General features: G+C 29.9%; 1 protein-coding gene across 1 annotated transcript; it reads right to left on the bottom strand.

The window, feature by feature from the left end:
• Nucleotides 1–4,737: 4,737 nt before the first annotated feature.
• LOC131594358 (LEAF RUST 10 DISEASE-RESISTANCE LOCUS RECEPTOR-LIKE PROTEIN KINASE-like 1.2) lies at nucleotides 4,738–11,182 on the bottom strand. Its single transcript, XM_058866464.1, has 5 exons — nucleotides 10,670–11,182; nucleotides 7,636–8,460; nucleotides 7,504–7,536; nucleotides 7,157–7,405; nucleotides 4,738–6,927 (listed from the first exon to the last, which is right to left on the bottom strand). Exons 2-5 carry the CDS (start codon nucleotides 8,423–8,425, stop codon nucleotides 6,077–6,079), a joined length of 1,923 nt encoding a protein of 640 aa, XP_058722447.1. The 5' UTR covers nucleotides 8,426–8,460; nucleotides 10,670–11,182; the 3' UTR covers nucleotides 4,738–6,076.
• Between the last annotated feature and the right edge of the window lie 586 nt (nucleotides 11,183–11,768).

Below are 11,768 nucleotides of genomic sequence, written 5' to 3'. Positions count from 1 at the left end.
TTATACTACGTACAGTGGTCTTATAGTTATTATTAACTCCAAACATAAAATAAGAGCATCTTATACCAGCACCATTCCTTTTCAAAAGACAGAACAAAATGTTTATTAAGAAATTTCGGACTCACATTTTCTTATGATGTTTGTATGTTTGACACATGGTGGAAAAAATGGTTTAAAGTATAGTATTATTGTAATATAATCCGACCAAATAAAAGTTGGACAGTCATGGAAGTAAACTAGAATAAGGCACCTTTTCAAGGTTTTCCTTTTGTTTTATAAAAATATTTTTCAATAATGTAATATGAAACTTCTCCATCAATTTTTAGTAAACACTATTTACAAATACTCAATTTATTAAATTGACATTTCATTTATAAAGTTCTTTGATATTCTAACAAACTTCAATTTTTAATATATATTATTTACAATACTCAACGATAGTTTATAAACTGAATCATATACCTAAACCGAACCAAAAAACTCTAAAATCATTTAAAAGGTAAATAAACGAATGACATATTATAAACAATTCAATTAATTAAATTTAATTTTTAAACTGGTTTTGAATTATTTAAACTTTTTATCCTTTTCTTATAATTTTTCAAAAATTTTATATATATATATATATATATATATATATATATATATATATATATATATATATATATATATATATATATATATATATATATATATATATATATATATATATATATATATATATATATATATATATATATATATATATATATATATGTGTGTATGCAGTCAGTTTTAGCTTTCCAAATTGTAAGTCTCTAGTTTTAATTTAATTAGGATTAATTAATTAGATTTTTAGGTTAAATAATTTATCTTTAATTTTAGTAATAATCTCCATTAGTTAAATAATTAGGTTAATTAGTTTTATTTGATCGATTAACTGTTTAGTTTAGATAATTTAGTGCAATTAGGCTTAGTAATTACCCTAAAACATCACAAATCATAGATAACCTGAGAAACCTACTGGTAGGTGTTGCCTATTAACCGTAGGCTAAGGCTTTTACCCTTAGGTATTTTTAGCCATTAAGTTAACCTTTAAAGTTTAGGTTTACCCTTTTGTAATCAAACGTTGAATTTCTTCAAACACAATTCTCTTCTCACCTCATGCTCCAATGATTCAAATGCTTTTATTTAATTTCTGCTTTTATTTTATTTTTGCCGTTATTTAATTTCTGCCTTTATATAATTTATGCTTTTATTTCTGCTTTTATTTTATGCTATTTATTTAATTATTTATTTTTCTGCCATTTAAATTCTAGAAAATGTGTATAGGTTTGCAAAAGGTTTTTTTGTAATAGTTAGGTTTTTTATTTTTGCGCTCCGTTCTTCCTCTATTATGTAATTGCCTCAAAGCCTTATAATAGTTGTAGGTTTATTTTATGCCTTTAAATTTACGCATAATATTAACTGCTATGGTTAGTAATTCTAGGGAGTGCATCCTTGAATTGAACATAAAATCACTAATTTTACAAGATAAAAATATCTGAACTGAATTACTTGATTGTGACACACACACACCTTTATGGTAACCCTTCTTATGCTGCTTGTTGTCTTTTAATTACGATTTTAAAATAGTCAAGTCCCTCGATTCCGAGGATACCTAAGCAAAACAAACAAATGTTACTCTCAAACAAATGGTTTAAAGTATTGTATTATTGTAATATAATCCGACCAAATAAAACTTGGATAGTCATGGAAGTAAACTAGAATAAGGCACCTTTTCAAGGTTTTCCTTTTGTTTTATAAAAATGTTTTTCAATAATGTAATATGAAACTTCTCCATCAATTTTTAGTAAACACTATTTACAATATTCGATTTATTAAATTGACATTTCATTTATAAAGTTCTTTGATATTCTAACAAATTTCAATTTTTAATATATATTATTTACAATACTCAACGATAGTTTATAAACTGAATCATATACCTAAACCGAACCAAAAAACTCTAAAATCATTTAAAAGATAAATAAACGAATGACATATTATAAACAATTCAATTAATTAAATTAAATTTATAAACTGGTTTTGAATTATTTAAAATTTTTATCCATTTCTTATAATTTTTCAAAAATTTAATATATATATATATATATATATATATATATATATATATATATATATATATATATATATATATATATATATATATATATATATATTCAGTTTTAGCTTTCCAAATTGTAAGTCTCTAGTTTTAATTTAATTAGGATTAATTAATTAGATTTTTAGGTTAAATAATTTATCTTTAATTTTAGTAATAATCTCCATTAGTTAAATAATTAGGTTAATTAGTTTTATTTGATCGATTAACTATTTAGTTTAGATAATTTAGTGCAATTAGGCTTAGTAATTACCCTGAAACAGCACAAATCATAGATAACCTGAGAAACCTACGGGCAGGTATTGCCCATTAACCGTAGGCTAAGGCTTTTACCTTAAGTTTAGGTTTACTCTTTTGTAATCAAACATTGAATTTCTTCAAACGCAATTCTCTTCTCACCTCATGCTCCAATGATTGGAGAATGCTTTTATTTAATTTTTGCTTTTATTTAATTTTTGTCGTTATTTAATTTCTGCCTTTATTTAATTTTTGCTTTTATTTCTGCTTTTATTTAATTTTTGCTTTTATTTAATTTTTGTCGTTATTTAATTTCTGCCTTTATTTAATTTATGCTTTTATTTCTGCTTTTATTTTATGCTATTTATTTAATTATTTACTTTTCTGCCATTTAAATTCTAGAAAATGTGTATAGGTTTGCAAAAGGTTTTTTTTGTAATAGTTAGGTTTTTTATTTTCGCGCTCCGTTCTTCCTCTATTATGTAACTACCCTAAAGCCTTGTAATAGTTGTAGGTTTAATTTCAGCCTTTAAATTTACGCATAATATTAACGGCTATGGTTAGTAATTCTAGGGAGTGCAACCTTGAATTGAACATAGAATCACTAATTTTACAAGATAAAAATATCTGAACTGAATTACTTGATTGTGACACACACACCTTTATGGTAACCCTTCTTATACTGCCTGTTGTCTTTTAATTACGATTCTAAAATGGTAAGTCCCTCGATTCCGAGGATACCTAAGCAAAACAAACAAATGTTACTCTCAGTTCATCATCATAAGATAATAGTCCCTTCGAAGTTCCCTTAACAGTAAATGATCTAGTCCCTCGATGTTGCCTCGAAAATAAGATGATTGGCTCATTGCTAAGGTATCCCCGCCTGTTGCCTAAATGACTATTCTATCCTTCCCTAAATACTACCTACCCTATTTATGGTAGGGAAAGTCTTATGGCAAGCGATAATTTCTCGATGACCCTTAACATCCAATGAAAAGACTACCTATCATCCTTATGGTATGGATAACCCTTTCAAATGAAAGACTTAAAGAATAAGAAAGACGAACTTAGGGTAGGTAGTTCTTGATTGCTTTCTCAATACTTCAAAATGATTTTCATACCTCTTTTCAAAATAATTTCCAAAAGGCTACACTTATTTACAAGTTAAATTCCTTATTCAAAAAATCTTTTCTTTTCACACACTACACTTCAAATATTTTGAAAACAAAGTTAGCTAAGCAATTAAGAGCCCATGGATAACCATGGATACAAAGGATGCTTATACCTTCGCTTTGTATAACTTACCCCCCGAACTCAAAGTCTTTTAAAAGGTATTTCCTGTTCTTTTAGCCTTTCCAATTAGATAAAATAAAAGTCGGTGACGACTCTTGCTATCCGCAACATTTCAAATAGTCGGTTCTCCAACCGTATTACAAATGCTTTGCATGAATAGTACAACGCTCCATTTAATGTTTCACACTTTTGTTAACTACCTCGAGCCATTCTTTTCCTACTTTTACTGACTTTGCCTTTTGTAGCTTCTAACGTTCCTTTTGTCAGTCAGAGATTTGACGTTATAGCTTTTTCATCTTGTACTTTCTTCTGGACTCGGATTGTGAAGATTTATAATTTGAATATCAGAGTCTTCAGTTTTGGTTCAGATGCAACTCTGTCTTCAGACTTTAAAGTGCTTTGAGTGTGATATCATCAGATTTTTAAAACAAAGGGACTAAAACTTAAAAATTATAAAAATAAGGGGACCAAAAGTGCATTTAAACCTTTAAAAATTTAAAGATACATTTCTATCACAACTTCATGCTTTAGTGTTTTATAAATTGTTCTTACTAGAGGTTTTTAAAAATTATTATAAACACCAACCAAATAAAGATCAATTAAAAGCATTGAATTTCTTTTGGATGAATCTTGTTAAAATTATAACATTATATATATTATAAAAACAAACTCAATGAATACCAATGGATAATCATTTAATCATATAATAACCTAAGTTAGAATAGAGATGAGAATCTGTATTTGTGTAGTGTGGATGATCAATTTTGAGGGAATAAAGGTTAGCTTTTAGAAGAACACCCATCTCCATATTTTGCAGAACCTTCTGTTTTTGGAAAACGCCAAGTTTTTCTTAAAATATGGACTACTTAATCAAGCTGTACCTCACCTATGCTTTTCTAAGGCACGCCAAGTTTTTCTTAAAATATGGACTACTTAATCAAGCTGTACCTCACTAGAAGTCACTTTTTTTTTATCAAAGATTCTCGCCTCTAGAAAAAATAATTGTGTAAAAATAAAACACATTTTTACATAACACCTGATTTGAGTCTTTTCTAATCCAAATATACCATCAACCGACTTCGTAACTATTAATTAAAAATGGGAAATTTCTTATCACACCTATGCTTTTCTAAGGCACCGCAGCATTTGATAGGCAGAGCAAAGAACTAATCAGAAATATATTTACGGGAGGGATCCGTAGTTGTATATTCGGAATCACCCCAACTACAAACTACAGTTTAGCAAAAATATTCCAGATTTGAAGTTATGGGAGTGACCCGTAATTGTATTTCCGGAATATATTGACTCGTAAGGCTCTTCCGAATGGTAATGCTAGAGATAGTATAATATAAAAACTATAGTTACGGAAGTTGATAGCGTAGCTGGTCTCTATAACCAAGTAGTTAGAAATTTATATTTGATAAGAAACATCTGTTTGTAAGCAATTAAAAAGGAGAATCAATAGCTACTTAAACAAACCCTTGTGTATATGGAGAAACAATGTCCTTTAAACCCACTAATAGGAAGTAGCACGCATGCTAAAAGGAAAGAAAACATGAAGAAAGAATCAAATAAATTATAGTCACTAAACTGATGGCAAGATACTTAAGAGAAAAACAACAAAGATATCTATCTATCCAGCCATCTCATTCATTAGGGATTTATGAAGAAATATTAAGACCTATCATTGTCACCAATAATTTTTACTTTACGATGGGATGCAAGAATTTTTAGAAACTTGTATTGCATCACACTAGCATCTTGGAACTCATCTATGCCAACAACTTTCTATGAATCATGACTTTCTATGAAAACTGCAAAATGGTCTGAATAAACAAAAGTTGGAACAAAAACCTGTAACAGATTAATAGATTGCAGTTAATTTTACATTTAGTATATTGAAAAGTGCTTACCTTCGGGAAAATCATTGAGTAGCTTCACACAACACCTGATCAAGTTCATGATAATCTAGAGCATTACACAATTTTAAAGATACAAAAGAAGAACAAAGATGTGTGCCTGTGTATGCAGAGACATATGAGAAAACTCAAGCTTTACAAACATATGAACATCAAACATTCCTAAATTTTTGATGTGTACATAACAGTTCTTAAAGAATTGCCTCTTTGTGTATACTCACGGCAGTAAGATTGAATGTTGCAAATATGACAATTGATATAACACTTTGTAATTCTCATTCATAATAAAACTGGACCAAATGATACAATGGGATCAATCCCTGCATAAAGTTTTCTAAACTAATGAAATAAGCTAACTATCCAACAATCTACTATAATTAAATAGTAACAGAACTAGAGTTTTATAGCTAACTCTATACACTAGCATTTTATTGCTTTCAAGTAGTTCACAATATTTTAACTTGGGAATAGTGAATCTTGATCATTATATATTAAGTAACTTTATTTCATCACCTGGGTTAGAACTACTAGCAGCTTCAGGATGGAGTTCATTCACGCGTTGAATTTTCAGCAAGGATTCGAACACTTTTGCCATGGTTGGTCTATCACTGGAAATTTGGAGACATGAAACTGCTAAATCGGCAACACCATTGATCATTTGATTTTCTTTGGAATCTGAATTAAAATTGAGAGTACTGTCCACAATATCAGTCAAAGCATGATTTTGAATTCTGTCCACAGCCATTTTGTACAGAAAGATATCATCGCCCTTTCTGGAGATATCATCATAAGCACACAAACATGTTATTAGTTCCATCAACACCACTCCAAAACTAAAAACATCACTTTTATAAGTAAGCACATTAGTATTTTGGTACTCGGGGTCTACACAGCCTGGAGTCCCTTGTGCAGTTGTTAAAACACGACTTTCATCAACTAGAAAAATGCGCGAGAGTCCAAAATCTGCTACTTTGACATGACAATCGGCAGTTAACAGAATGTTACTAGTTTTAACATCTCTATGGACGACTTTATAAGTGTGAAGATACTTCAATGCATCTGCAGTCTCCACAGCAATCCTCATCCTAGTATCCCAAGGAAGTTTTTTAGATGTAGTTTGGTCGCCATGAAGAAGTTCATGCAAAGTTCCATTGGAAACATACTCGTAGACAACCATAGGTTCGCGGCTTTTTAGTGATGTGCAACCATACAACAATACAAGATTGTCATGCTTAACCTTTGCTAGAATTTTTATTTCATTGAGAAATAGGTCTTGTTTATTTCCGGTGTCAAAAAGTCTTTTCACCGCCACTTCGCGCCCGTCAGGTAGTTTTCCTAAAAATAATCAAATCATAGAAAATATTTGTTAGGACTACTAAAATTGCAGGCAGTTTATGTAAGTTGTTACATAGAGGCCAGACAACCAACATCATGAATTATCATATTCAAATTTAGAGTCTCAACTGTTTAAACTGTTTAATCACGATCAATGTGTGAAGGCAATGACTGCAATGACAATTAGACATAAGGACTATATTTCGAATACAAAAGTGCTATATTTTACCACGAAATACTTCTCCACTGCCTCCATCTCCTAGTCTGTTGTCAACACTAAAGTGTTCCGTGGCCACATTAAGATCATCAAAGATAAAATGTTCAACTCCATAGTTTTGACTTTTGCTAATCCGTTCAGTTAGTTGTTGGGAGATGCTAGGAGAGTCTATATAGGACTCAGCAGAACTATTATTATTGCGGCGCCTATAAATGCATATGGAAGCGATAACAAGTGTTGCCAACATAGAAGAAATAACACCTTTAAAAAATAATAGGAAGTATAAGTAATTATATTGTGTATAAGAAATATCTACATGAAAAAAATGATGAAATACATAAGAAAATTGAACTTATTACCAACAGTGAGTTTCGTTTTCCAACTCCATGTTCCTGCATTATTTAGTTATGAAAGCAAATATCTGTTAGCATTGTGATAGTTCAAATATAATTTCGTATTTCAAAATTTAAGAAGAATTGTATTTGACAGACCTTTTGATATTATAGATTCCTTTGAGAGACACAATACTGCCTTTTCTACTCTTTTGTATATACATCTCCCTCCACGCTTTATGCAATTATGGCACGTGTCATCTCCCACAACATTCCATCTCACTTCAAATCCTTCCTCTAAAACATTCCTTGTAACTGTTGAGTTGTTTTTCAAATAATTCCTTTTTCCACGAACTGTGGTACTATTCTTACACTTCATAACACCAAAATCAGCCAATTTGTCACTTGATACTATGTATTCAGTATGAAGAATCCCCTCTATAAAACAAGTCGTTACTTCAAAAATATTTTGATTTGCGAGAGAATAGTATGAATCTGGAAGAGGACCACACTCGTACAATATAGTATAGATTTCATTGTTGGAGGTGTAATTGAACAAATGAAAATCTATATCCACATTAGTATAATGTTTGGGACAAAGACGTCTTTCACCGGCAACCAAATTCCACATATCTTCTCTTGCAATCCTCAAAATTTGAGAGGCTTGATCCATATGAAGGATGTGAAACTTTTGTGACTTAATTTCTATAGTCAAGCTTCCATTTTGACAGTCAAGCATAAATTTTGGGTGTCCACAATAGCTAGGTTGGGTGTTAAAGTTCCAAAAAGGATAGCTTATATTAATGAAATTACCACAGTTAAAAGGTGCACAAGATGTGTACATCTCATCTGCGGTAACGTGAAATTGGCTAAAGAAAAGTGAGAGAAATATAAAATTGCTAGTGATGAAAGAAAATGGTAATGATATTTGATAATGGTATTTTTCCATAATAATTCTGGTAATCAGAACGTGCGGCAAACAACCTGAAATTGAATTATATTTGTTAATATACTACAAGAAATAGGATGATTTAAGTTACTCAAATATTGAAAAGAATGCAGTTGTCCAAGTCATATTCTTTTATACTTATAAAAATAATGACACTTAAATTATTCAGCCTAGAGTTTAAAATTCACATAGTTTAAAATGAAACTTTCTCTTTCTCTAATCGACAAGTTCGTAAAGTTAATTTAAAATCTTATATACATGAATGCCAATTGCTATGAATTGATTTTTAGATTGAGATTATCATTCTAAAACGAATGAAAACTCTAACATCCACAAAGAAGTTTAATAGCCTAAAACGAATGAAAAATGAGATTTGTTAAGAATTTAAGGTTTTTTTTTTCAGATTTATTATGTAGAGGTTAATAATCATTCATAATCTCTTTTAATCTACAAAAAATTCGATTATCAAAGTTTTGCCTCTATCTACCCAATGTAAACATCAATATAACATATCATTCAATGTTAGGTATTTATAGTAATATTTAGTAATGTATCTCCTAAGAAAATATAGAAAATATTCAACAGCTGGTTTTAAAATTACATGTGATACCATTGTGTCTTTGTATGTCTAAAACACTTTTATTTAATGATTCAAAGCTTGTTATTAATTTGGTGCCAGAGCTATAATTAAAAATTAAAATTTTCAAATCATTATGACAAAAGTGGATTGTGTCATGTAACGTTTGAAAGATGACTTATCAAAAAGAGTGAGACAATTGGAGAAAAATTGAGAAAGAAGAAACGGTAAGTTATAGGTATTGCATTGGTCTCAAAAAATAAGTGAAAGAATGTTAACATGTTGATTGAACGTAGAGAACAGAAGTGATAAAAGTAACTTACTGGGTAGATCCTTGCGTGGCCGATATGAGCAATAGTTTGTGGTGTTTTCTAGTATATTGAGAGGGGAGTTTGAACAGATTTCTTCTATTTTTTTGTTGCCAACCTTATGCCTAGTTAGTTGTTTATTTATATTATCATTTTGTGTTAGTAAGCCATGCATTATCTTCTGTTTTGTTGCTTGCCTAATTTGAGAAATGAAGAATAAGCCAACTTTGGCACAAGTCTTCTATCTCATTGCATTATTCTTAGAGTATAGTTTAGTATATATTTTATTGGTTTGTATTAATAGGACTTTTGTTTTTTATGCTCTTGGATTTTATACTACGTACGGTGGTCTTATAGTTATTATTAACTCCAAACATAAAATAAGAGCATCTTATACTAGCACCATTCCTTTTCAAAAGACAGAACTAAATGTTTATTAAGAAATTTCGGACTCAGATTCTTTTTCATGTTGTTTTCTTATAATGTTTGTATGTTGGACACATGGTGGAAAAATGGTTTAAAGGATAGTATTATTGTAATATAATCCGACCAATTAAAAGTTGGAAAGTCATGGAAGTAAACTAGAATAAGGCACCTTTTCAAGGTTTTCCTTTTGTTTTATAAAAATATTTTTCAATTCTATAATATGAAACTTCTCCATCAATTTTTAGTAAACATTATTTACAATACCTAATTTATAAAATTGACATTTCATTTATATTCTAACAAACTTCAATTTTTAGTAAACATTATTTACAATACTCAACAATAGTTTATAAACTGAATCATATATCTAAACTTAACCAAAACTCTTAAAACTCAGTTGACTTAATTTAAATTTATAAACCTGTTTTGACTTATTTAAACTTTTTACCCTTTTCTTCTTAAAATTTTCCAAATTGCAAATCGCTAGTTTTAATTTAAACTCTATGCCTACTTAAAATAATAGTTTATTTTAGTGAACGTAATAAAAATTACTATTTTCACTTTTTATTGTGAGTAATGAATTATAAAATACTTAATTATTTTTTAATGATATCATAATCTCATATTATTAAGTATTCTGGAAAATTTGTGTATGCCAGAAAATCTAAAACTTACTTATCTATAAACATTATACATAAAGCTTACTTCTCATATTAGACTAACGAATTTTCCATAGTTTGGTTTAAAATTGCCGGTTTCAGTCTCAGCTTTTTCAAAGTTTCAAAGTAAAATAGGCACAGAACAAATAAAAGCCTAAACATTATTCTTTAAAGAAATCTCTAATCCTTCATGAACAACCATAACTCAAATGAAATACTAAAATACTAAGAGACAAACACAAGAAATAATTAATGGAAAGCAAAGAAAAGTTACCCAGAATGAAACTTGAGGGAGGATCTGCGAGAACGGTACCGACGGCTGCACGTGTTTGTCTGGTGAGGTATCCGGCGAGGTGTTGGTGAATATTTGTTAGATGAAGATGGTGGTTTAAGGAAAAAGTGAAGCTGTCACAAAGAAATCGAAGGGGTGAATGTTGATGTCGCTGTTTTAGATATGAGATGAAGATAAGGTAAGTGTTTCTTTTTTCTTTTGAAAAATTTGCATTCTCCTCTCTCCTTTTATGAATGTGTTACTGCTGTACCACTATCTGATGCAATTTTATTGTTGTGCCATTTTAGGCAATTCTTGGATAGCAAAGGACATGGTAGGGCAGCAACATTGGAGTGTTATGCTTGGTCATCTGGACAGCAATAATATTACTCTATATGTGATTGGAATATCCTCCTCTATATGCCCCTGTATGCATTTTTCCATGACTGTGTACTTTGAACTGATGTAAGCATAATGGTTGGTTTGAATTTTCGTCACATTGAATGGATCACACTGTTTTGGAATATATATACATATACTGAACTGCCCATAGAAAATAATGATTGACACCACAGAACTGCCCATAGAAAATAATGATTGACACCACATGTGCATTACCTAGATGCTTTCATAGAAAATAAATCTGCATCATAGAAAATAATGATTGACACCACATGTGCAGCACTTACATGATATACTGCATATATTTGTTCAGGCGGGTTGACCTTTCAAACACTGTAAACACAAGTACATATAGGTTGCCCATAGCTTACATTTGTGAAGAAAATGAACCTATCAACACTAGGGGTGTTCATGGGTTGGGTAAACTCAATAAATCCAGTAAAACCCACCCAAACCGATCTAAAAAAGTGGGTTGCGTTGGGTTATTGGGTGAATACGGTTTTCAAAAATAAAAACCCATTCAAAATAATTGGGTTATGGGTAAACCCACACCCAACCCACAAAACCCATGGATTATTGAGTGACTATATTTTTTCTCTTTTTTGTAATTTGACAAGTGGTGATTTTGATGTTTTTAATTTTGCTTGCTTGAATTTCAACTTTTTGAACATCTTTTATTTAGTAAGTAATGATTTTAACT

This window comes from Vicia villosa, linkage group LG4 (assembly GCF_029867415.1).
Source record: "Vicia villosa cultivar HV-30 ecotype Madison, WI linkage group LG4, Vvil1.0, whole genome shotgun sequence".
NCBI classification, from domain to species: domain Eukaryota; kingdom Viridiplantae; phylum Streptophyta; class Magnoliopsida; order Fabales; family Fabaceae; genus Vicia; species Vicia villosa.
The sequence above is the reverse complement of the archived record's forward strand: the minus strand, read 5'-3'. Positions and strand labels throughout refer to the sequence as shown.